General features: G+C 44.3%; 1 protein-coding gene across 4 annotated transcripts in view; it reads right to left on the reverse strand.

Annotated features, from left to right (window-relative positions):
• The window catches only part of ZNF286A (zinc finger protein 286A), a 28,798-nt gene extending 1,883 nt beyond the window's left edge, over positions 1-26,915 (reverse strand). The window contains exons 1-7 of one of the 4 annotated variants that reach the window (XR_011468399.1): positions 26,865-26,915; positions 26,276-26,562; positions 25,269-25,357; positions 20,922-21,036; positions 18,713-18,805; positions 6,920-8,174; positions 952-1,198 (exon numbers count right to left, since the gene is read on the reverse strand). Coding sequence is in view for 3 of the 4 variants with exons in the window: in XM_070393906.1 (XP_070250007.1) it covers positions 6,943-8,174; positions 18,713-18,805; positions 20,922-21,036; positions 25,269-25,357; positions 26,276-26,312 (1,566 nt within the window). In the remaining variant the exon portion in view is untranslated. Of the gene's footprint in view, positions 1-951; positions 1,199-4,088; positions 8,175-18,712; positions 18,806-20,921; positions 21,037-25,268; positions 25,358-26,275; positions 26,563-26,864 lie in introns of those variants that run through there. The other 3 variants (XM_070393907.1, XM_070393906.1, XM_070393905.1) reach the window with 3 other exon arrangements.
• Positions 26,916-27,277: the final 362 nt, after the last annotated feature.

Genomic DNA, 27,277 nt, shown 5'->3' on the forward strand with positions numbered 1-27,277 from the left:
TAGAGCATTGGCCTGTGGACTGAAAGGTCCCAGGTTCGATTCCGGTCAAGGGCATGTACCTTGGTTGCGGGCACATCCCCAGTAGGAGGTGTGCAGGAGGCAGCTGATTGATGTTTCTCTCTCATCTACCTCTCTCCCTTCCTCTCTGTAAAAAACTCAATAAAATATATTAAAAAAGAGAAAAGTTAGCTATGCTGGGGGAGTTGACAGAAGACCAGGGCTTAGTGAGGGTCTGTCAGACTCAAAGACCAGTGTGTGCAAATGTCCTGGGGTAAGAGCAACTGAGAACTGGAGCCATAGATGTTCTCTGCTCTAGTGAGTACACATCTCATGTTTCCTTTGGCTTCTAAATGTTCTGTATTATCAAAAATGACCCCAGACTCCCAGCTAGAGGGGCTCATGGGGCCCGGGAGGGGCGAAGGCACCAGCAGCTTCCCCACCCATTCCCAGGCCAGGGCACTTTCCAGTGATAGAGAGGGTGGGCCAGGACTCCATAGACAAGGGCTGTATTGACTGCCCAGAGGCCAGGATACCCGAGCAAACCTGGAGGGACAGCAGAGGGAAGGTTGGTAGAAGAGGCATCTCCCATGTGACACCCGGTGAGTCACCTTCCGTTGGACAGTGACACTCTTTATGTCCCCAAGTTCCTTACCCCTTCTCCCCTCTCCCAAGTCCCTTATTCCCCATTACCAGCAACCAAAAGCCCTGCGGAGCAAAGTACTAGGAGGCCAAACCCGCCAGACTGACAGGAAGCGATCTGCCACCACCTGACCCCACCAAGTGTCAACACTGAGACCAGCGGAGGCACCTGGGCACAGTGGCACTGCGTGTCGCCCGAGCCCGTGGCACGTGGGGTGGGGAGGTTGAGACGTGTGGGAATGGAGGGGAACCGTCCGTAAAGGCGGAAAGGGCAGGAACCAGCAGGGCGGGGTACGAGCCTCTGCCACTTACCTGGTGAGGCCTGGTGAGCATAACAAAATAAATTCTTGATATAAATTCTTGTGACTTTTTTCAGTTAAATGTGGAAATATCTTCTCTCACTAAAAATGTTATTTATTTATTTTAGGGGGAGAGAACTTGATTTGATTGATTCACTTATCCACGCCTTCATTGGTCGACTCTAGTTAAGCGCCCTGATGGGGATCAAATCTGTAACCTCAGTTTATCCGGACAACTCTCCAACGAACTGAACACCCAGCTAGAACGAAAACGAAGTTTCTTAATGGGTAATCTTTGGATACTTAGGTAAGTTTTAAGAAAAAAAGAGTCACTTAACACATTCGTATTGTGCATACTTTTTACCTTATTTTTATGTTATCAAAGAGGACCTATTTTTGGATCTTAATGTATGTTTATTTACTTTTTCTGTTATTTGAAAATAACCTGCAACTTACAGAAAAGATGTATTTAGCAAGATTTACTTACTGTTAACATTTTGTTTTAGCATTTCTTCTCTCTATGCATTTTTCTCAATAATTTGCGAGAAAATTGCATACATTATACTTTTTTACCCCTAAATACTTCAGTGTGCATTTCTCAATGATATTATTTTACATAACCATGGCATAGTTATGAACTTCAGTAAATTTAACATTAATGCAATACATTTACCCACTCTACTGCTTGTACTGAAGTTTCAAAAAACTGAATCAATAGAGACCTTTATAGTATTCTCCCTCTTAGTTCTCATGTCTCTTTTAATGTGGAATAGGTATTCAGTCTTTGTCTTTTATGACATTAACATTTTTGAATACAGTCCTTTTGTTTTTAATAATCCTCATTTTGAGGTTTGTTGAATGTTTTCTCATGATCAAATTCCAGTTATGCATTCCCTAATATCACATAACTCATGTTGTGTCCTCATAGGATCAAATCTGAGGCGCACAATGGCTATCTACCTTTTGTTCGTATTAATTTTGACCATGCAAATCAAGGTGTTTCCTTTATATTATTATGCATTTAATTATTTTTAATCCTTGTGGGGCACGGCTACAGTGTTTTGGCCAGGTTCAAGCCTCGGACTAATGAAAGGACAGGGTCCTCTCATTGCCACGTGCAAGTCCCAGCTGGAGGGCAGGGCCTTCCCAGCACAATTATAGCCAATGGCTGTGGTTGTAAGCTTGAACCTATGGTCCAAACATGTGGCCCCACATGCCTTGTGCTAGAGTTCAGGTGCATGTAATTGAGTAGGGTTGAAACTCACGAGAATGCTGTAAACAACTTGATCATGCCTCTACTTTGCCTCGTGGCATCTGCTATAAAATACACGGCTTGTGGGCGCTGGCGCTGTCTCCTCATCAGGGAGCAGCGTCCCACCGAGACCCAGCTTTCATTCTCTTGTCTGTCTTTTCTCAATCCTTTCACCGCCCCCAACTCAGGATCACCTTTGGCTATAACAAATCTTCATCCGAGGATATATTTTTATTGATTTGAGAGAGGAAGAGAGAGAGAAAGACAAGAGATTGATTGCCTCCCATATGTGACCAGACCGGGTATTGAACCTGCAACCCCAGTATGTGCCCTGATCGGGAATTAAACCCACCAGTTTATGGTGTACAGAACAACACTCCAACCAACTGAGCCACACTAGCCAGGGCTATTATATAATAATTTAAAAATTATTACTACATAATTATTTTTTCCTTGCAATTGTCAATTGTAACAAGCAATCTATGGTGAAGATACCTCAAAACTATGCAAATATCCTGTTCCTCATCAAAATTTCCCCTTAGATTTATATCGATTGATGATTTTTGTCAGAATCTTATTGTGATGGCTGCAAAATAGTGATTTTTCAGCATCATTTTTTTACCAGTTTCCATCTGGCATTCTGCTGTAAGCAAGGGCCCTCTATTCTCCCTTGTTTATTTACTTCTAATTATCAATGTAAACTCATGCACTGCTCCTCCCCCCCTCCCCCCCCCCACTGGTTTAATAATTCATTACTGCCTTAACTGTTTTGGTGCTCAAATGATCCCAGACTTGGTTAGTGAAGGCTAGTTCAAATTGGCTCCTTTGCCTCTGTGACCTACTGTCATCATTCTTTTAGTACCACCTTATTTTCTGGAACATGATGTTTCAGGCTCTTATTGCAACTGCCTTCACTCAGACTTAGGATCAGCCATTTCTCTGAGGAAGCCTGGTTCCTTTTCTGACGTGATGATAATGTACTATGGATGAACTGTTGGGGGTGAGGTATGTACATTTTATGTACAGTCAACTCAATCTAAGGGCAGATTGTCTGGTTTATGGATGAACCTGCTATTACCCCTGCTAAGTGAAAGGTTAAAAAATAAGAGATTACACACTTTGGAAAATGTAAAGAACAATTCAATGAAAAAATTTAATTTTTTGAGGACATTAATTGGAACAAGGTAATCAAAAAGATGTCACATTATACATCACAGAACACCCTTTGCCTTGACAATTAATATAAGGCAAAGGGTGAGGGATAGATCATTTGGCTCTGGATCCCAAGACTACCCAGTTGGGGCCTAAAAAAGAATTAGGTAAGGAAAGGGAGAAAGCAGGGAAAAAGAGCTTCCAACCCAAGTCCTATTGTAATATTTCTTTAAAAAGTGAAAACTCATCTGAGAAAATAAAACAATTTTAATAGATAATTGAATTAGTTAATTGCCAACAATTTGAATGTTTGGTATTCTTATACTACCATTTTTATTAGTTTGGGTGACATTACACTATCTTCTTAAAAGCCAGATGTAATTTAAAATTTACACTAAATCAGTTTTTTACCCTATCTTGCCTAGTTTTAACTGTATTTTTAATATGAAATTAATTTTTCTCTCTCTTTTCCTCCTATTACCCCTGCTGTGTGGTGCCTGTACTTGGCCCGAAGACTCTGACAAAAACATCCTTCCTCTACTCTTTTTACCTTCCAGCAAATACGTGGGCTGTGGTGGGTATTCCCGGATCTATGTCTGCAGAAGCTGTGAAGCCCAGATGAACAATTAGAAATTTAATTGGTTTCCTGAATAATATGGGTACATGTTATGGTTGGCCTTTCTTTATCTCTTAAAATATGATTAAATTAGGAGAATTTAAAAGCAATTTACAAAAGTTTCTGACAATAAATATATAAACATCTTTATTGACAGTGGGCCAATAAGAGCAGTCAAATTTAGTTTATAGGTAACAAAATATTTGAAAATCAGACTGCTAAAACTTCCGAGATTCATGTTAGGGTACAAACACAGTCAGATTGAACACCAGGTATAAAAAGAACAAACACTGAAATGCAAAGAGCCAGAGTTCTCAGTAAAACAGAGCAAATCCTTTAACATCACTTAAACTGCCTTTACATTACAAACTTGAGTCTTTGGAACTACCAGATAGCTCCTGGCTAAGTGGTACTCAGAAGGCAAAAAAGCAGATTCCTCCAGGTCTAAAGGGGAGTGTGTAGGTCCAGTACCAGATAGGAGCAAGAGTAGAAAGTGAAGCCCCTTCTCTATCATGAGCTGATAGCAGGATGCGTACAGTTCTTAATCAGCAAATGGAAGGGGTGGGAGATGCTCATTCTTAATTTCTGATGGATGCTTAGCTACTTGCTCTAGACTGAATGTCTGTGTCCCCTCAAAAATTCACGTTAAAACCTAACCCCAAAGTGATGGTATTAGGAGATGGGGGCCTTTAAAAGGTAATTAGGTTATGATGGCAGAGCTCTCATGAATGGGGTCAGTACCCTTATAAAAGAGGCCTCAGAGCTCCCCCTGCCCTTTCACACCAGACACTGAATCTGCCAGGGCCTTGAGCTTGGACTTCCTAGTTTCTAGAACTGTAATAATTGAATGTTGTATAGCAGCCCAAATGAACTAAGACATCACTTCATTAAAATATGTGTGTGTGTGTACACATATTGAGAGAGGGTGTGGTAGAGGAAGAGAGGAGACTCTATATAATTTATTGTTCCAGGTCCTTTTCAAGGCCACATAATTCTAGAAAGAGATGGCAGAATTAAAACCCAGCTTTGAAAAGCCCATGTTGATGTTATTTTGTTAGTCAAATTTTGGCCCCCAAATGATGCATATATTTTTCACTCAAGCATTTGGCATATTGAGAAATAGCAAGTATTTTAGGATTTTTCAGGATATGTGCTCTCTGCTGCAACTACTCAACTCTGCCATTATAGTATAAAATAGCCAAACAAAACATGTAAATGAATGTGTGTGGCCGTATTCCAATTAAACATTCACAGAAATAGCAGATGAACTTGGTCTGTGGGTGCAGGCTAGTTTGTCAATTCCTGATTTAGATCAATATTGAAGATTAAAATGATGAAAAGGGTTGAGCTCCCTTTCCTTTATTTTGCTCATCAGCCATTCTCCTACCCTGACCTCTGAGACCTTGAGCCTTCCCAATCTTCTCAACCCCTTTCAATGTGTTTTTTTAAAAATTCTTTACAAGAATTTTTCAGCCTCATTTCTTTCATATTGTTTGATATCCATCATTGCTGGATTTATGCTCAATCCATCCTTAATGATCTTGCTCTCTACTACCACCACTTTTTAAAATTTTATTCTCCTATTCTTCTTCAATAATAGAAGTCTACAGAGAGGCACAGGGATAATTTGGAGGGGGCAAAATATGGATTGGTGATGATGAATGTTCATAAAAGAATTTAGAAGGGAAGAAGAAATCTGTAATTACTTTTTCCTCTACTTTAACATCTTCTTTTCACACAATATGTAACAGAGTAACAAAAAAACCTGACATTTGTATAGTGTTTTGCTAGATATTTGAGCGCTTTTGTGTTCCTTATCCCATTAGTGGTCTTTGGTCAACCATGTAAGTATGTCAATTTATCATGTGATTTCATGCCATTTCAATTTTCTTTAGGATTCTGGGATACATCATGTAGAGAGAATAGGAACAAACCATGTGGGTAAACATGAAGGTCAGAGAAATGGCCAACTTCTTCATAGAGGAAAGCTGTTTATCCTCAAGTGAGTCATTGTCCTGTGAGCGATTTTCCATATCTGACAGAAAGATATGTCCTTGCGTCTCACAGGTGCTTCAGTTATGTTTCTTGACTGGGATCCTAAACATAACACATTGAACCCATCAACTTTTCAGACCCTCAACATCCTTGTGGCTTTTTCTCAAAGTGACAAAGCATAGTTTACAGGAAGCAGAATGTAAAGAACAAAATATCCCTAATACTGTAATTATAGAAAATCAATGATTCATTCAGTGAATGCCAAAGAAGGATTTGATGAAAAACTAGAGTTAAGATTTTGACCCATTCTATTTCAGGGCAACTTCCAAGCAAGGAGAAAATGAAGTTCTACACAGCAGTATGACCACAATTATCTACTAGTAAGTCTACAAGCAGAATCCATGTGAATCTAACTTAGAATCTGCTGTAAATAAATTCTTTTTATGTTCATCAAATTTGAGATTAGCCTTTGGGGTAGAGAAGGAATACAAAGCATATTTCAACTCTTAACCTTTAGCTTTTTATAGCTAATATAAAGGAAATGACACTGGAAAAACGACACTATCGATAAATCTGGATCTCTATTTTTGGATTCAAAGAGGAACAACTCTGTATCTTCCTGATAAGGATATGAACCCTCTGCCTAACCTAACAAATAAGAACTTCCTTACAAAGAGGGAGAAAATGGATTCTACAATGATTATATTGCTACCCATTCCTAAGGATTTCTTGAATATCCACAAAAAGGTATTAGGGAAAAATTAGGGTTCAAAATATGAAGTCTCTGGCTAGTAGCTTTCATAATTATTAAATCAATGGATATAAGGAACATTTTGTTTATGGCTCAAAAATATGTACGTACTATGCAAGTAAAATCAGATGTATACAAATTGGTCTGTAAGCAGCATTTTAAGGCTCTTCCACCTAAACACTCTTGAATTTAACACAGTGATAAAACCAACTTACATTTCTTCACATTTAATAATTTTTCAGGGTCGCTCTTGTGTATGGATTCTTTGATGTCTGATGAGGGATGAACTGCACTTAAAGCTTTTCCCACATTCATTACATCTATAGGGTTTCTCTCCAGTATGAGTTCTCTGGTGTTGAATAAGAGCTGATGAATGAATAAAAGCTTTACCACATTCATTACATTTGTATGGTTTCTTTCCAATATGAATTCTTTGATGTTTAGCAAAATTTGAACTCCGGCTGAAGGTTTTCCCACATTCGTTACACTCATAGGGTTTCTCTCCAGTATGAATTCTTTGATGTTGAACAAGATGTGTGCTCTGACTAAAGGTTTTTCCACATTCACTACATTCATATGGCTTTTCTCCAGTATGAACTCTCTGATGTTTAGTCAGGGATGAGCAATGGCTAAAAGCTTTCCCACATTCCTGACATTTATAGGGTTTCTCTCCAGTATGAGTTCTTTGATGTTTGATGAGTGCTGAGGAATGAATGAAAGCTTTATCACATTCATTACATTCGTAAGGCTTCACTCCAGTATGGATCAACTGATGCTGTACAAGATGTGTACTTCGATTAAATCCTTTCCCACATTCACTACATTCATATGGTCTCTCTCCAATGTGAATTCTCTGATGTAATGCAAGGGATGAGCTTTCTGTAAAGGCTTTCTTGCATTCACTGCACTCAAAGAGAATTCTAGTATGAGTTCTCTGATGTTTAGTTAAATTAGCTCTGTGGCTAAAAGATTTCCCACATTCATCGCAGCTATAGGGTTTCTCTCCAGTATGGACTCTCTGGTGTCGAATAAGCACTGAATGGTAAGTGAACAGTTCACCACAATCATTACATTTATGAGGTTTTTTCTCTTTATAGGTTCTCTGCTTTTTCCTTAAACTTGATTTCTGTTTCAATCTCTTTTCAAGTGTATGAAAGGCATAGGATCCTTTTGGAACTCTGTCTTGAGTGAGAAGGACAGACTTCTGACTAAAGTTTTTCCAATATACATTATGATCATGAGCTCTTTCTTCAGGGAGTGAATTAATGTATGTGAACATTTCTCTCAAGTGTCTCCCCTGATTTCCTTGCTGATTCTCTAACAAATTTTCACATTCAAGAGTTGTTTTCAAGTTGGTATCATAGACACTATTTCCTGTCAGTCTGTCTATTATTGCAACCTGGCATGATGCTTCTTTGGAAAAATCTTGCACTGAAGTTGAATCTTTGCTCTCAGGTCTACTCTCTGAGTCTGAAAAAAATTGAAAATGCAAATCGCTTTCATTTTCTGTGCTCAATGAAAAGGCAGTTCTGTAACAGGTAAGAGTTAATGAAGGCAAAAGGCATGGCTTCAATGAATAAGTGGAATTGACTCATGAGATGATTGGCAAAGAGGCAAATGGAGGGAGATGAAGAGTATATGCAGAGAAAATGAAGAGACCACATCCAGGAGTCAATGGGGGAAAGATGACTAGAAATAAAGAAGGAGGGAAGCAGATGAAGCAATCTACCCCTGGGTCAGCAGGAAATGTGCATACAAAATACTACCGCAGTAATAAAAATCCAGGCAGTTATCACCTTAGTGTTGAGGACAGTTACAACTTCTAAATTTTTAGTCATCTAATCCTACTCATATCCAAATATGTATTCCATTTCTAGTTTAATCTTCCCTAACAATGCTTTTATAACACACACCTGATAAAAAATCTCCTATGAGCTCCCAAAGATATAATAGCAAATATATAAAATTATACATGAAACAAGAATATTCATTTCCACACTAATACAGGTAGCAAAACTTGGTATCCTATCATATATCCTACTATAGAGAACTGATTAAATAAACGATGGAGTACTATGCAAGTTTTAAAAAATAAGAAAGATCTTTATTGGCATAGTAATCTTCAGGATACAAATATGTCTATATATTTGTACCTCCCCTCCTTTCTCTACACAAAAGTAGCAAACTGCAAATTAGTGTGCACAGTCTGCTGCTTTTTGTGTAGGGAAAGAAGGGGAGATACAAATATATAGACACTAGAGGCCTGCTGCACAGATTCGTGCACATTGAAAGGAAATTAATTAGAAGGTGGCCGGTGGGGCGGGACTGGGTGAGAGAGGCTGGACACGCCCTGGAGCCAACCTCCCGTGGTCCCACACTGGCCGGCTGCACCTAAGGCAGCACCAGTGCTCGAAGGGCATCTGCGGAGTGAATGGGGTCCCTCCGACAAGTGGGGTCCCTTGGCCTGGCCTGCGGGGATCAGGCTGAAACCAGTAGTGTGACATCCCCCGAGGGGTCCTGGAGTGCAAGAGGGCACTCTACAAAGTTGCTGTTGTTTGGTAGCTCCTGTGTTGAGCACCTGCCCCCTGGTGGTCAGTAGGCGTCATACCTACTGGCCGGTTGGCCAGTTGCTTAACCTTTTATATATATAATTAGAGGCCCGGTGCACAAAAATTTGTGCACTAGCGGAGCCGGGGGGGGGGGGGGGCGGGGGGGTAAATCCCTCAGCCCCACTTGTGCCCTCTCACAGTCTGGGACCCCTCAGGAGATAATGATGACCTGCTGGCTTAGGCCCCCTCCCGGTGGCAGAGGGCAGGCCCAATCCCTAGGTGCCTGCCCCGCAGCCCCTGGTCGGGCTCAGAGCAGGGCTGATTGGGGGTTGTGGCGCCACCCCCGTCACATACAGAGCCAGCTGATCAGGGGGTTGGGGCGCTGCCCCCTGTCACCCACAGAGCAGGGCCGATCAGGAGGTTGGGAGCTGCCCCCTGTCATGCACAGAGCAGGGCGGATCAGGAGGCTGCGATGCCACCCTCAGTCATGCTCAGGGTAGGGCCGATTGGGGGGTTGGGGCGCCGCCCCGTCACACTCAAGGCAAGGTCGATGGGGAGGTTGCGGCACCACCCTGTCACGCACAGAGCAGGGCCGATCAGGGGGTTGGGGCACTCCCCCGTCACACTCAGGGCAGGGCCGATGGGGAGGTTGCGGTTCCACCCCGTCACACACAGAGCAGGGCCCATAGGGGGGTTGGGAAGCTCCCCCCTATCAGGCACAGAGCAGGGCCGATCAGGGGGTTGGGGCGCCTTCCCCTGTCACGAACAGAGCAGGGCGGATAGGGAGGTTGTGGCCCCACCCCCAGTCACACACAGAGCCGCAGGGGGATCAGGGGGTTTGGGCGCTGCCCCGTCACACTGCTCCAGGGGCCAGGAGGCCTCACGGCTGCGCTGATCCCAGTGCTGGGAGGCCTCACCGTTCCGCTTGACACCGGGGCGGTGAGGCCTCGCTGCTCAGCTGATCCCGGTGCTAGGAGGCGTCACTGCTCCGCTGATCCTGGGTTCGGGAGGCCTTGTGGCTCTGCTGATCCCAGGCCACGAGGCCTCGAGGCTCCGCTGATCCTGGTCCTGGGAGGCCTCGCTGCTCTGCTGATCCCGATGCTGGGAGGCCTTGCTGCTCCGCTGATCCCAGGCCGGGAGGCCTTGCGGCTGCGCTGATCCCGGTGCTGGGAGGCATATTACCCTTTTACTATATAGGATAGAGGCCTGGTGCATGGGTGGGGGCCGGCTGGTTTGCCCTGAAGGGTGTCCTGGATCAGGGTGGGGTTCACGCTTGGGTGCCTGGCCAGCCTGGGTGAGGGGATGATGGTTGTTTGCAGCTGGTCACACCCCCTTCAGGGTGGGGGTCCCGCTTGGGTGCGTGGCCAGCCTGTGTGAGGGGATGATGGCTGTTTGCAGCTGGTCACAACCCCTTCAGGGTGGGGGTCCCCACGGGGTGCCTGGCCAGCCTGGATGAGGGGATGATGGCTGTTTGCCGCTGGTCACCCCCCCTTCAGGGTGAGGGTCCCCACTGGGGTGCCTGGCCAGCCTGGGTGAGGGGCTGAGGGCCATTTTCAGGCTGGCGGGTGACTGAAGCTCCCAACCTCTCTTTTATTTCTTTTTTCTTCTGGGGTTTATTTACTTTCTATGGCTGTCACTGGAGCTGAGAGCCGTCTTTAGCTCTGAGGCTAGGCTCCAGCTCTGAGAGCTCAGCTGCTGAAAGCAGGTTTCTGGACTTTGTTTACCTTCTGTATTTGAAACTTTGTTGCGACTCCAGCTCTGAAATCCCGGCTGACTGAAAGCAGGTTTCTGGGGAATGTTTAGCTTCTATATTTGTAACAATGTTTCTTAGAGAGCAGCTGAGAGGCCGGCAAGGCAGGCGGGGAACGCTGGCTTCCTCCGTCACTGGAGCAAGCAAGCCTCCCTGTTCGCGTCAGTTGCCTGGCTGCCGGCCGCCATCTTGGTTGGCAGTTAATTTGCATATCTCACTGATTAGCCAATGGGAAGGGTAGCGAAGTTACGGCTAATTACCATGTTTCTCTTTTATTAGATAGGATATTTGGTTATATTTTCCAAAACCAAAAACAGATCAATAAAAATGGTTACCTATGTGGAAACTAACAGAGCAGAAGGCAGGGATGGAAGCTAGAGATCTCTACATATACCTAATATAAATATAGTAGAATTTTTATATCCAATATAAAACCATAAAGCTAAAACAACTTAAGGGTGTGATTTAAAGGAATAAATAGATCAATAAAATAGAACAGCAAATTCAGAAATTAAGTCAAGTATATAGAGAATATAACAGTATAAAGGTGATATTGTAGTCAGTGAACTAAAGATAATTTGTTTTTCCAAAAAATGGTGCTGTGACTGATTAAACATTTGTTGGAGACCAGGTGTAAGCTGACATGGTCTTTGCACCTGAAGGGGCTAGCAAGGCTGAGACCCTTACCCACACAGTTTTCCCAGACTTGTTTGGATGGCGGTTATCAGTAGAATGAGAGCAACATTTGTAGAATGAGAACAGCCTTTCATGGCTTACCAAGAAGTCTGTAACTATTTACTGAGATTTGCTGTACCGAGAACTTGTCCTTCTGCTCTGTCCTCCCTTAGAGATTAAGAGGAACAAAGAATACATTCCTCTTGACAGACCTCCTATTCAGTGTCTTGTGTATAAAAAGCATTGTGTGGTTAATAAACTTGCTGCAGTCCTCCTGATCCCGCTCTCCTGTCTTTCTTTCTTTTCTCAATTCCCACCTCCCTACCTCAGCCTGGCTCAACCTGTCAGGCTGGCCCTGACAAACATTTAGAAAAAAATTAAGTTAGATCTGTCCCTCATTCCATACAGCCAAATGAATTCTATTCATTCATTTCTCTCCTCTTTTACCCACTTATTCAACAATTAAACAATTATCTACTGAGTATCTAGCATACACTAGGCTCTGTTCTATGCACTGGGCAAAAACACACACGAAGTCCCTATACGAAAGAGAAAGAGAGAGAGAGAGAGAGAGAGAGAGAGAAAGAGAGAGAGAGAGAGAGAGAATGAATTTAGTCTAACATTTCACAAATACATATAAAATTGTACATGTGGTAAGTACTAAGTAATAACAGGCAAGTGCTGTTATGAAAGACTATATAAAGGGAACCTAGGGAGATAAGGAGAGAATTCCCCGAGGAAGTAAAACACACTTGAAATGAAAGTGGGGTTGGGATTCAGGTGAGTATTTCAGGTAATAGATATAAAAGCACTGAGTTGAGTGCTTCAGGTAGAGGGAAGCACTATGTACAAAAGCCCTGAGGTGAGAGAGACATTCAAGAAAAGCACAGTAGATGAGAGCATGGACTCTGGAGTCAGAATGCACGAATTTAACCCCAGCTCTGCCCTTATTAGCAGTGTGACCTGGGGCAAGTTATTTAACCTCTTTACTCAGTTATCTGTAATATGGGGCAATAATAATACCTACTTCATGAGAAATAATAATATCTTTCTTAATAAGCATTAAATGAAAATATTTATAAAGCATTTAAAACTCTGACACAGTATAAGTACTACATATCTACACTAATAAAAGAGAAACATGGTAATTAGTGTACGACCGCTACCCTTCCCATTGGCTAATCAGCATATCCTTATGCAAATTAACTGTCAGCCAAGATGGCAACCGGCAGCCATGCACTGAAGCAAACAGGGAGACTTGCTTTCTCCAGTGCCGGCGGACTCCAACGTTCCCCGCCTCACTTGCCGGCCTCTCAGCTGCAACTCTAAGCAACTATGTTGCAAATATAGAAGCTAAACAAAACCCCAGAAACCTGCGTTAGTCAGCCAGGCTTCAGCCAGCCGGACCACAACATTGTATCAAATACAGAAGGAAAAATAAAGGCCAGAAACCGGCTTTCAGCAGCAGAGGCCTCAGAGCTAAAGCTGGCCCAGAATAAAAAAAAAAAGAAAAAAAGGAGCGGTTGGGAGCTTCAGTCAACCCACCAGCCTGAAAACAGCCCTCAGCCCCTCAGCCAGACTGGCCAGGCACCCCAGTGGGGACCCCCACCCTGATCCAGGACACCCTTCAGGGCAAACCAGCTGGCCCCCATCCATGCACCAGGCTTCTATCTTAGATAGTAAAAGGGTAATATGCCTACCAGCACCGGGATCAGCGGAACAGCGAGGTCTCCCAGCACCGGGATCAGCACCCAAACCCCCTGATCGCCCTGCGGCTCTGTGAGTGACAGGGGGCGGGGCCACAACCTCCCTATCTGCCCTGCTCTGTTCATGACAGGGGAAGGCGCCCCAACCCCCTGATCGGCCCTGCTCTGTGCCCGATAGGGGGGAGCTCCCCAACCCCCTGATCGGCCCTGCTCTGTGTGTGACAGGGTGCAGTGCCCCAACCCCCCCACCCCCCACGGGCCCTGCTCTGTGTGTGACAGGGGGGAGCTCCCCAACCCCCTGATTGCCCTGCGGCTGTGTGTGTGACAGGGTGCGGCGCCCCAACCCCCTGATCGGCCCTGCTCTGTGTGTGACAGGGTGCAGTGCCCTAACCCCGATTGGCCCTGCTCTGTGTGTGACAGTGGTGGCGCCCCAACCCCCTGATCCGCCCTGCTCTGTGGGTGATAGAGGGTGGCGCTCCAACCCCCCTCCATGGGCCTTGCTGTGTGTGTGATGGGGTAGAGCCCTAACCTTCCCATTGGCCCTGCCCTGAGTGTGACAGGGTACAGCGCCCCAACCCCCTGATCCGTCCTGCTGTGTGTGACAGGGGGTGGTGCCCCAACTCCCCTATCGGCCCCACTCTGTGAGTGACAGGGGGGAGCTCCTCAACCCCCTGATGGGCCCTGCTCTGTGCGTGACAGCGGGGAGCTCCCTAAGCCCCTGATCGACCCTGCTCTGTGTGTGACAGGGTACGGAGCCCCAACCCCCCTGATGGGCCCTGCTCTGTGACAGGGGGCAGCGCCCCAACCCCCTGATCGGCCCTGCTCTGTGCGTGACAGGGGGTGGCACCACAACCTCCCCATCTACCCTGCCTTGAGTGTGACAGGGGGCGGTGCCCCAACCCCCCAATCGGCCCTACCCTGAGTGTGACTGAGGGTGGCATCGCAACCTCCCGATCCACCCTGCTCTGTGCATGACAGGGGCGGCACCCCAACTCCCCAATCGCCCTGCTCTGAGCCTGACCAGGGGCTGCACCTAGGGATTGGGCGTGCCCTCTGCCACCTGGGAGCAGGGCTAAGCCAGCAGGTCGTTATCTCCCGAGGGGTCCCAGATTGCGAGAGGGCACAGGCTGGGCTGGGGGATCCCCGTCCCCACCCCCCCGAGTGCACAAATTTTTGTGCACCGGGCCTCTAGTAAAATATAAATTGATATAAGGTTAGGATAGGTAGAGTTCTCAAAGTGTGGTCCATGGACCCCTGAAAGTATGTAAGTTCAAAACTATTTTCAAAATAATACTTACATGCTACCTTTTTTTCAGCGCCATGACATTTGCATTGATGTTGCAAAAGAAATGGTGGTAAAACTGCTTATGATTTAGCATGAATCAGGACAATGACTCCAAACTTACTAGTAGTTATTGTATTCTTCCCACCATGTACTCTTGGTTAAAAAAAAAACCAGTTTCACTTAAAAATGTCTGAGTAGCCTTAGCTGGTTTGGTTCAGTAGATAGAGCATCGACCTGTGGACTTAAGGGTCCCGGATCGATTCCGGTCAGGACACATGCCCGGGTTGTGGGCTTGATCCCCAGTAGGGGGCATGCAGGGGGAAGCTGATTGAATGATTCTTTCTCATCACTGATGTTTCTCTCTCTCTCTCCCACTTCCTTTCTGAAATAAAAAAAACATATAAAAAAAAGCCTGAGTAAACAGTATTATTGTTATTATTTTTTAATCCTCATCTGAGGACATGCTGAGAGAGAGAGAGAGAGAGAGAGAGAGAGAGAGAAACATCAATCGGTTAACTTACTGGAGATCAAACCCACAACCCCCCAGGTACGTACCTGCAGCAGGAATCAAACCTGCAACTTTTTGGTGCACAGGATGATTCTCAACCAACTGAGTCACTCCGGCTGGTCAACAGTAAACATTATTAACTTTTAAAAACTTCAAACCTTGAGAATATGCCTTTTTAATGTTCTGGATTGATGAAATAGGACATATTCATAAAGCAATTCTGGTCATGTCACAGTATGATGGTTGTCTTGAAGATAACCACTCATGAGATAGTTTGAGTTGTGAGCTGAACTAGCCATCTTTTTCATGGACCACATATTTCTGGAAAGAACTGACAGACAAGTTATGTTACCCGTGTTGGATATTTGGCAAATATTTTCTAAAGATGAACGAAGTGAGCCTGTCATGTCAAGAAAAACAACTGACAGTGTTTGATAAAATTTGAGCTTCCAGGAATAAATTACAATTTTGAAAAACATTTAACTACCATTGATAGCCTGATAGCTAGTCAGGGGACGACATCTGGTCTTCCAAATACTTAGAAGACTTTTCTGACAATGTCAGTGGTGACACCAAAAATTGTCTAAAATATCTTTATTTATTTGAGAGAGGGAGAGAAAGAGAGAAACATCAATTTGTTGTTCCACTTACTTATTGGCTAGTCCTTGTATGTGCCCTGACTGGGGATCAAGCCCACAATCTTGGTGTATCCAATGATGCTATAACCAACTGAGCTACCTGGCCAGGACTGTTATTTTTTAAATATTGTACAATGTAATGTGCCAATGTTTGGAAGATCTCCATAACTCAGTGAACCAGTATTTTCCAAAATATCAATAGTTTGTGTTTTTTTTATTGATTTCTGAGAAGAAGGGAGAGATAGAAACATTAATGATGAGGGAGAATCATTGATTAGCTGCATCCTGCATACCCCTACTGGGGATCGAGCCTGCAACATGGGCAAGTCCCCTTGATCAGTCTGCAGGCTGACGCTGAGCCAACCCAGCTAGGGTGAAAATATAAATAGGTTTTAATGTAAGAGTATGAAAAACCATGGATATAGTTTCAGATGTCACACTGTTAACTAATCTTTAAGAAACTACCACTTGCTCTGTTTTGGTGTAGTATCACAACAGCCACAAGTATCAAAAGAGGCCATAAAATCCTCCTCCCTTTTCCTACTATATATTGGGGGTGAGGCTGGATTTTCTTTCTTTCCTTTTTTAAAAAAATTCTTTATTATTTTTAAAATCCTCACCGAGCATATGTTTTTATTGATTTGGAGAGAGAGGAAGGGAGTGAGTGAGGGAGGGAGGGAGGGAGAGGAAGGGAGAGAGAGAGAGGGAGGAGGAGAGGGAGAGGGAGAGGGGCAGAGAAGGAACTGAGAGAGAGAGAGAGAGAGAGAGAGAGAGAGATTGATGTGAGAGAAGCATTGATTGAACCCGCAACCTGGGCATGTGCCCTGACTGAAATTGAACCTGTGACCATTTGGTGCTCGGGACAGCGCTCTAACCGACCGAGCCACACTGGCAGTGTACTTTGGGGATCTTTTGACAATATCTATCAAAAGTGAACACGATCAACCCTCTAACCCAACAATTCTACTTAATGTATATATCCAACAGAAATGCATACATGTGCTCATCAAAAGAGAGAATATACATAAGCAGCATTACTCATATAGCTAAAAACTGGAACTACTCAAAAATCTAGTATACTGACATAATGAAAGACTGTACAACAATGAGAATGAACTATAACTAAATGTTACAAAATGAATGTATCTCACAGTAATCTTTAGTGAAGGAAGTCAGGCACAAGAGTATATACAATATGATTCTGTTTATATAAAACTAAGTCAAAACTAATCTGGGTATTAGAAGTTAGGATAAGGTTACTCTAGGAAGGAGGGCAGTGACTTAAAGAGGGCACACGGGTGTTTCTAGGGGTGCTGGAAAGGTTGTTTCTTGATTTGGTAGCTGTGTTCAACTTGTGAAAATTCATAAACCTGTAGTTATATTTTTACTTATATTGAAAAAAAGAAAAAGAGGCAAAATGAAGCAAAATATTAGCGTGTGTTTGATTTTTTTCTCGACTTTTATATATATTTAAATTGCTATATTCATTTAAAATGTTTTAAAAATAGCCCGGCTGGTGTGTCTCAGTGGTTGAGCTTCAACCTATGAACCAGGAGGTCAAGGTTTGATTCCTGGTAAGGGCACGTGCCCAGGTTGCGGGCTCGATCCCCAGTAAAGGGCGTGCAGGAGGCAGCTGATCAATGACTCTCTCTCATCATTGCTGTTTCTATCTCTCTCCCTTCCTCTCTGAAATTAATTTAAAAAAATATATACATATCCTATATAATAAAACCGTAATATGCAAATCGACTGAAAGGCAGAACGGCTGGTGGCTATGACACACACTGCCCCCCGAGAGGGAGAAGATTGGGGGTGGGGCCGGCCAGCCAGCGGATGGTGCCAGACCGCCAGCTGGGGGCCCCCCTGCCCCCGCAATTGCCCTGCCCGCCAGTCGCACTGCAGATGGACCTGATCGTTGGTCAGGCCTAGGGACCCTACCCTATATACTGGGAACAGTCTCTTAGATTCAAAAATTAAAACCTGGCAAGGCTACTCTAACACTGAAAAAAACAGGATGATGCAGTGATGACATGCATGGACTCTGGCTTGCACATTTTGTGCTCAACCCTGATTCTGACACTTGTAACTGTGTGACAAAGCCAATTACTTAACTTCTCTCTGCTTCAGTTCTCCACCCATAAGATGGGGAAAATGGTACTACTGCCTCAGAAGGATCATGTTATGTACTATTTTTTATAATTAGGGCAAAAAAATGTAGCTGCCCATACAACAGTAAGATGCCTTTCACCTGTAGGAAAAGTATGGTCATTGGTGCATGCAGCAGCCCGGATTGCGAGAGGGATGTCTGACTGCCGGTTTAGGCCCGAAATCCCGAGGGGTCCTGGATTGTGAGACCGTCCCCCCAGCTCCTGTACACCCCTCTGAGGGAGGTGACCGGGTGGGCAGATCAGGGGATGGCGCTCCCCCTGCCCCGCCACAGGCCTCCCTCTGCGGGAGGCAACTGGGCCAACAGGGGAGGGCGCCACCCCCATCACCCCGCCACTGCTCCTGTCACCAGTCTCCCTCTGCAGGAGGCGACTGGGCCGCTGATCAGGGGACAGCGCTGGCTGGCACAGGCACCCCATCATACCGCTGCTGGTCACTGCTGCCCGCCACCCCCCCCCCCCCCCCCCCGGCCCCGCCATCCCCTCCCTCTGCCCACTGGCATGCGCCTTGGTTGGCCTGGTGCCACCTGCTCGCTGGCCCCGCCCCCCTGCCAACTGGTGGTTCCCTCGTTTGGTCTATTTGCATATTACTCTTTTATTATATAGGTCCTATATTATAGGATAAAGCATGTAGGCACTGCTAATATAGTCTTTCTTAAGCACCGAAAAGTGCCAATTCTTCACTGTCCTGAGCGGCTATTATTTCTGAGGACTCGCATCTATTTAACTCACCTGAATAGCTGCTTCTGGGGACTTTTCTCTCAAGCATCAATGTTTCCTTTCCATTCTCCAAACTGTAGTTCTCAGGCTTGGAAACTGGAAGCCCTGCTCAAAAGAAAGAAAGGAAGAAAGAAAGAAATGGGACTTACTAATACCTATTTGTGATGGGCAAACATCTATCGTAGAGCATAGTGCCAAATCCCTGATCTACAAAGAGGACGGGAATTACAGGAAGATCTGGAGTGAGGGAAGATGGACCTCCACATGAAGCTTAAAATATCTGCAGGAATCTAGGCCTGGTAAGGAGTTTCTAAGCACTTGAAAACACAAGTGTTCGTGCCTGTCAAAAGAGAAGAGAACTTATCTTTCTTCACTGAGGAAATTCCAGGGAGACGCTGCATGTCAATCCTCAGCTTAGGGAAGGAGCTGGGGAAAACAGGAGCCCAGTGGCAGCACCACACATTGTGACTGTGGTAACTAGAATTTTTGTCTTCTGCTTTTCCTTTCTTCCTTCTTTAGCTACTAGGACCCACTTCCTTAGGGAATTTATTACATGAGGTTGGGGAGGGCCTAACATAGTTCTTACCACATCCATACAAACACATATATGCACTTGTGCACACACATGCACACAGGTACACACAGGCTCAAAACTGCCCAGAGTAACCTATTTCCCTGGCTCTAGTAGTTGTTTCATTAACCAACATGTGACCCTATTTGCTGAAACTCCTAGGATAGAAGAACTGCCTTTTTTACCTTAGTTCTCTAATTGGAAGAATAATATAACCCTAGAGCTACTAAAGGCCAGCTTTGCCACATGGGGAGACCCTAGGAATAAAGCCAGTAGGGCAAAGCCAAGCCACATGATTTAAAAAAAGAAAAAAGAAATTCCTGGTTATATACTTGATTCCCTGAATCAAGATTTTTCCCACGTGGGGAATGGAATTCAATACCTAAACTCTACCTAAACCCATCTCTCCTCATTAACAGAAGCCTTCATTGCCAGGGGATGGGCTCCAACACTGTTACCTGAGGAAAGTGGCGGAAACCCAGTGCAGCTGGGAGAAATATTTACCCCTGGAGGAAAGGTAGGGATATGTATGAGGCCCAGCATTATGACTGAAGGAAGACAGAAATATTTATAAAGTCCACACTTAATCCAGGTTCACAATGCCTAGGTAAGAGCAAGCTTAATCAGATAAAAACACCCCATCTTTCCTACCTCCCATCAATATGCTAATGGATTTAACTGTTTTGTAGAAAGACAGGTAAATAACCCAATTTAACTTCAAAAGCCACATTTTGAAGGCAGAGATGAGCAAGAACATTTGGGCTACAGTACAGAAGCAAACATATGTTGTAGTATTCATATTCACCTTGATGATATTTCCAGATCATGGTGTGGGACAATCAAGTACAAGTAAAAATCAAAAGTCTTACTGCTGCTGAGAAAGTGCAATTTAGTTCTATCAAAGGACTACCATTAGAGAAAGTAACTATAGAGGAGCACCAAAATCTATATACAAATACCATCCAATCTTTTCGAGTCCTGAGCTGTGCATAGGAAAAGCACAACTTCAAGTGGACTACCACAGCTGGGGGAGTAACATGCTGAGGACAGACTTTAGAAATGACAGATTTCTAGAAAGTGAGGTTGTACTTAACCCATATCAGTATCGACAAGCTGTTAATGTGGGCTTTTAGTTGAAAATTCGTAAGGCCACAAACTTCAAAGAAGAGAAATACCTTAAAAAGTAATTTGTGCTCTCTAGGGGTAAGCACTGCACCTTAGGGGTAAGGGGAAAACTGTTAAAACAGAACCATCTGAAAAAAAAAAAAAAAAATCAGGCCAGATCAACGGTTACTCAATTCCAGAAGATACCCAGGAAAATGTTATCTCTTTAAAAAAATAGATTAATTTACTTAACTTACAATAAATATGGTGTTTTTTTAATCCATGGAAAAAAAGAAGACTTCCTGTCCCCTAAGCTAGTGTGAATTAGGTTTCTGTCACTTGAATCCAAAAAATCCTAATACAAAACAAGCATAGGCAGTTCACCAAGAACCTAGAACAGGAATAGATTGTCTCTGGGTCCAACAGGATTCAGACTTTATGACTCCTGAATGGAAAAGCCAAGGCTTTGTGAAGCTATTTCACTGTCAATAAAGAATGCTGTCCCCGTAAGCAGACTGCAGAGTCACAATGAGAAGCCGTCCTTACAAAGCGAGACCAGGTTCCTATAGTTCTCCAGCATCACGTCCCTCTGTGCAGGATCCAGCTTTCCCCACTCCTCGGGGGTAAGGTCCATGGCCACATCCTTGAATGTCACGGACGCCTAAGACACAAAACATACTTCTGTTCACTATCTTTCACTTGACAGCATCCCTTCCCCCCCCCGCAGTTCTGGTGGCGCTGGAGCAGGGGGACTGAATACATCTAAAGTGACAGTGATAAATGACAAGTGTTCTAATAGTATTCAGAGTCTGAATATTCTATGTAAAGCCACTGGTATCAGTTATGTGCCATGCATGCTCTGCTAGGTTCAATATGAGAGTTTCTCTATTGAGAGACTATCACTTTTCTGGGGAATAAAGAGTTAAAAATAAAACATGAACTAATGAGTTGACGATGCAGTTTGGCAAAGTAAACAAAATTCAGCTAGAGGAGGAAAAAAAAGCCTGTCTGCATAACTCTCCTTGTGCGTCCTCAATAAAAACTTGAAGAATCAATCTAGCCAATCAGAAGATGAGTTGAAATACAGACCTTGTGAATGGAGAAGTCATGGAATGAAAAGACTGGCAGTGAGCACCAAATCCAATTAAGCATGGAATTAATTTAAAGCAAAAAGCAGTAACTGAAAAATGATGGCAACAGATTGAGTAAGGGAACAGAAAGAACTGAGGTTTATGTGTAAATACCATAGAATTAAGTTTCTATAAGACAAAAAATAATACAAAACTGTAAGGAGGTGAACACATGTAAGTATTATTATATGCCTTTTTATTTATTTAAAGAATATGAAGTTTATTTTTACTTTTTAGAGAGGGAGGGAGAGAAAGAGCAAGAGTGAGAGAGCGAGAGCGTGCATGAGGGACGGAGGGAGGGAGAGAGAGAGAGAGAGAGAAACATTGATGTGCTACAGACACATCGATTCCTTGCCTCCTATACGTGCCCTGACTGCAACCTAGGTATGTGCATGGACGACACTCCAACCAACTGAGCCATACCAGCCAAGGCATTACATGCCTTTAAAAATAAAACCATAGGGAATGTGAATAATATTTCAAGGTTATTGAAATAAATATATATCAAATGCCATAACTGGATAGAAAACACCTATTTAAACATTCATGAAGCATTTGCAAAAGTAACAAAGTAAATTTAAATAGATTCCAAGCATAAATAGAACAGAGCAAAAACTGATAATTGAAAAAAACATCCGAATGTCAAAATAATAAAATGCAAAACCAATGCCAAATCACTAAAACTGTACTCAGAGGTGATTTCATAGCTTTAAACACTTCCATTTCATTAAAAAATAATGTATATAAATGAACAAAGCATACAGGTCAAGTTAGAGAAAGAACAACATACTAAGAGAAACAGAAAGAATTATAGGATAAAAGCAGAAATTAAAGGGTGGGGGGGGGAAGACAAGAACAATAGGTTAGCTGGGAGGTCTAAATAAGGTCAGTATGTTGTAGTACTGTATCAATGCTAGTTTCCTGATTTTGGAAAATAAGAATAAAGTGAGGTAAAGTGTTAACTTTTGGAGAATATGAATGGAGGGTAAATCCTAATCCTAACCCTAGTATGTAAGAAATCTTTCTACCATTTACATTTCTTTAAGCCTTAAATTATTTCAAAATAGTTTTCAAAAATGGAAATAATCTGAGACTTAAAAACATACAACAATCATCCTTGGAAAATAAAATGTAAATCTCTAAGTAGACAAGGCATTTTGAGGAAAAATGACTGAGATCTTACAGCCTGCATATCCACAGCTAAATTGGCACTCAATGAAAATTAACTTCTAGACGATTAGAAGAAAAAATTCGGGACACAATTGCAAACCAATGCACAAAAGGCAGAAACACACACAAAAGAAAGAAGGAAAGCATAGTAAATAGAACTACAAAAATCACATGGCAAGAAAAATTTGAAACATACAATCATATTAATGCGAATGAGTTAATCCCCCTTTAAAAAAAAAAAGTAAATTTTTTTTATTTTTTATTTTTATTGATTTCAGAGAGAAGGGAGAGGGAGAGAGAGATAGAAACATGGATTGGCTGTCTCCTGTTCATTTTCTACTGGGGATTGAGCCCCCAACTCAGGCATGTGTCCTGACCAGGAATCAAACCAGTGACCCCCTGGTGCATGGGACAACACTCAACTAACTGAGCCACACTGGCCGGGTGAATTAATTTCCCTTAAAAAAAAAAAAAAAAAAAAAAAGCCAAATCCTGTTTATACAATCACCCTCCTAAAAACACCCCAAAGTTGGGGACTGGCAGTGGGAGAAATCAAAGGAAACATGACATGTCTGAATACAGTAGTGCAAGTTCACCAAAAGCACATGGAGAGATATACTGGTAAATCAAACTGCTACCCTCAGTAGGGAGAAGAAGGGGACTGAATTTGAGGAGGAAGTAATATTACTTTTACATTTACATATGTCTGTGCTGTTCACCTGGTTACAACCAACTAAGAATTAAAACTTTAATACTTTTAAAAAATTGAATACACGAAATACAAAACACAGTCCAGGCAAAGCATCACACCACATCTAATGCAATGCAAAAAGGACAAAAGTTTTTAAAAATTTCCATAAAAGGTTTAATCTATCTGAGGCTCTAACAGTCTTGAATCAAAGTGTTCCTCTGGCACTTGTACTTGGATTTTCCTTGGCTACTATGCTGGCCAGTGAGTTCAGGTAGGATTAATTGTATCTCTGACTCGTGGTGGTATGTGTGCTTCCGTGTGTGTGCAGGTATATTCCATAGGTCTGCCCAAATTGGTCCAAGAATGGGCCTAATGACCGTCAAAGAGTTAACCCCTGGACTTCTACTGGAATGACCAGGAGGGAAGCTGCCCTTTGTCTCGGGTCTTCAGTGTGGGAAGCTGTAAGCTACATGTGGTAGGGGCCAGCACTAGGAAGAAAACTTGCTTGAGAGGAAAACCCACAGAGAGAAAAGAAGAAGTCAGCGAAATGGAGGAAATAGGTTCTAATGTTATTACTTGAGCTCTATTTCTAGTTAGACCTGGATTTTTCAGTCATGATAGCCAATAAATACCTTTCCCTTACATCAGCTTGAGTTGAGCTTTTATCATCTGCAACTTAAAGCTTCTTGACTAATAGTCTTCAATACTAATGTAAGGCAGTTGAGAAACCAATGAAGACAGGTAAGTATATAAGGACCCCAAGAAGTCACTTTTACAAACAGTACCAATGCACAATATGGACTTTTTACACTTGGAATCACAGTAGCAAAGAAAAAGGCTAATTCAGGAATCGTGGGTTGTGGCATGCCACACACATCATGAAGAGCTCTTTTCTCTTACCTAACTTCTTTTAATAAAAATTTCAAACATACAAAACGTTGAAAGACCAATACACGAATCACCCATATAGTATAACCACCCCTTAAATTTTTTTTTCTTTATTTCAGAAAGGAAGGGAGAGGGGTAGACAAAGATAGAAACATCAATGATGAGAGAGAATCACTGGTTGGCTGCCTCTTGCACAGCTCCTACTGGGATTGAGCCCACAACCTGGGCATGTGCCCTTGATCGAAATTGAACCTGGGACCTTTCAGTCCGCAGGCCAACACTTTACCCATTGAGCCAAACCAGCTAGGCCAACCACCACTTAAACAATTCTTAATATTTGCCCTTGTTAAGACAGATTGGAAAATTGTTTCACTTCTAAACTTGTGCATTCATCATCTTGGAGGGCTGGATTTTAACTCTTTAAGTTAAGCCTTCCGTAGGCTTTCCTTTTCAAGTGCTCTTCTGAACTTTTGAGCACGTACTATTTTCATAACCCACTTCAGCACTAAAGAAAGGTGCTTTCTTAATTTCTTACCTAAGAGTCATGTGCATGTTGATTCCCCTGCAGAAACATAAATTTTAAGATATACCCCGAAGAGTAAAAATGGTGGCAGAGTAAGTGGATGCTACAAAGACACGCTCCCAGGACCAAACTGGAATTACAACTAAAATACAAAAGAATCCTGAATAATCAACAGGAGATCAAGATATGCCCCATATTTTATATTAAAATAGTTTCCTAAATTACCAAGCTCAACAATTAGCACAACAGGCAAAGAAGGGTAATTATGCTCCTTACCTGCCTGTTGACTGACAATAAGTACTATATGGAGAAGATGCCATGGGTTAGCAGAAAACATTTTCTACTGAGTCCATTAGCCACCCGAGTAGTCTTAGAATAGAACTCAGCTCTCCAGATGGGCTCTAGTAGACAAAGAAACTTGACATCAAAAAGAAGGGTGCGCCTGTACCCTGAGAAATAAGGTGGAATTTCAATAATCAGTAAAGACTCACCTGGGATCTGGCTGTGAGGCGGAGAGCTGCCACTTCTCCCTTTTCTTTGCTCTTCTCTTGGGAAAAGAAAGAATCCTGGGAAGACGTAGCTACGGGCAAGAAAGCAGTAATTGTGGGATCTAAATCTAGGTTGTGATTCAGATTTACAAGACAAAAATCCCTCCCTCTACGAAAGATGCTCCTGCAAATACTGCACCTGAAGGCAGCCCAGACAACTCCTGACCCTGGGGTCATGGAGAAAGTCCAGGAACGTTGCCACTTGGACATAACACCTACTGGCAGGTGGCACTCTCTAATCTAGAAATTAGAGTAAGTCAGTTTATTTCAAAGCTTAATGTACATTAAATTAATATATGAAAAATAGGCTCAGTTCTCAAAAATCACCCTGTAAGCTTATTTAAATGTAGATCACTAGATTCCACTTCCTAATAATTGCTACTAGTTGAGTCTGAGGTGCACTCCAGATCTCTAATGAGCAGGCCATGGGTCAGGAGAAAACATTTTCTACTGAGTCCATTAGAAAAGGCTGACGTGAGGTCACAGACCAAACTTCAAGAAAGGCTGGGCTAGTCAATTACCGACCTCTGCGCCTGTTCTTTACTATGCAAAACAGCAGTCTTTGCGCGGCTGACATAATACGATTGTTGTGCCACGGGAAAGAACAGATGTGGGAAGGTATTTTTTGCCAGCCAAGTAAGCTGCGTTCTCAGACTCACTGACAGTTCGGTGAAAAGAACGTGGGAGAAAAAGTGATTGAGGCTGTGCTCTGGCCTTAGCTGCTAACATTTTGGGATGGCTTTCCAGGACCCACTGTGCACCAGCTCAGGGGGAGAGGGGGGTCCCCCACACCAAGCCCTGCCTTCTCATGCAAGGAGCCCAGCCATGTCCCAGACAAAGGAGACTGGTAGAGCCGCCCGCCAAGGGCCACCTCCCCGGGGGCAGCCCATTTCCTTTTGGGGGAGGAACGGCCCCCTCCACACACAGTCCAACATCCCCGAAACTCTCACCTCTCTTCGCGGGCATCTCGGCCCAATCTGCCTCCATGATCCCCAATCCTCCCGGTTCTGAAGATTCGGAGCTCCCGTCTCCGCGCTCCTCAAGCTGGACCTCTCGGCACGTCACAGCGAGAAGCCCCGTCCTCCCGCCGGCCGGCCCTCGGGGCGCTGCGGAAAGGCCGCGGTCAGGTCAGGCCCGCTTCTTCCTCGGTCCCGGGATGTCGGCACCTGGATCCCGCGGGGGGCCAGGTCCCCGAGACCGATCCTCGGATGCCGGTTCCTGCCGTTCGGCACTGTACCTGCGGGGACCGGGCAGCTTGGAGGAGATGGCGCCGCGGCTGCCGCCGGGGACAGGCGCCGGGTTTGGGCTCTCTCTGAAGCCCGCGCCGGCCCGCGCCCCGCCCGTCGCGCTCGCACCCGCGTCCCCGGAGGCGGCCGCCGCGGGAGGGACTCCGGCCGGAGCGGGAGGGGATGGGCTCATGGTCCGCCCTCGAGGCCCCTTTCACAAATGCGCGCTCCAGCCCCGGCTCGGCACAGACTGCTGCCCCGGGGGCCGCCACCGGAGCCGAGCGCTGAAAAGCGGCTTCCGAACCCCACTCACCTCCCATCCGGGCTTGACAAAGGCTCCGAACCTCTCGGGCCAGATCGGAGCCGCGCATGCGTAAGAAGGGGATGGGGGGCGAGGCTGGCGAGCCTCATCCATCCGAGAACTACGATTCCCAGAAGGCCCCTGGCACGGCCAACCTCCGTTTCTCAGCAGGTGGGGAGCACACGTGGCGCTGTCGGAGGGGGGGGGGGGGGGGCGGGGGGATGCGAACAAGCCGGCTTTTTCCTTCTCGCGAGAGTACGGGCTGCATCACCCCGTGAGGTCCATTGCCCCGGAGAGCGCTGACGTCAGGGACTCGGAGCCTAGTCTGTGCGGCGCGGATCGGCGCTGGAGGCACCACGGTCCGGTGCTCAGGGCCGCCGAGGAGTTCCACCTACGTTAATCTAACGTAAGATGTATGCGAGCAG

This window comes from Myotis yumanensis, unplaced genomic scaffold (genome assembly GCF_028538775.1).
Source record: "Myotis yumanensis isolate MYYU_CA2020_CCGP unplaced genomic scaffold, mMyoYum1.0.hap1 SCAF_16, whole genome shotgun sequence".
NCBI lineage: Eukaryota > Metazoa > Chordata > Mammalia > Chiroptera > Vespertilionidae > Myotis > Myotis yumanensis.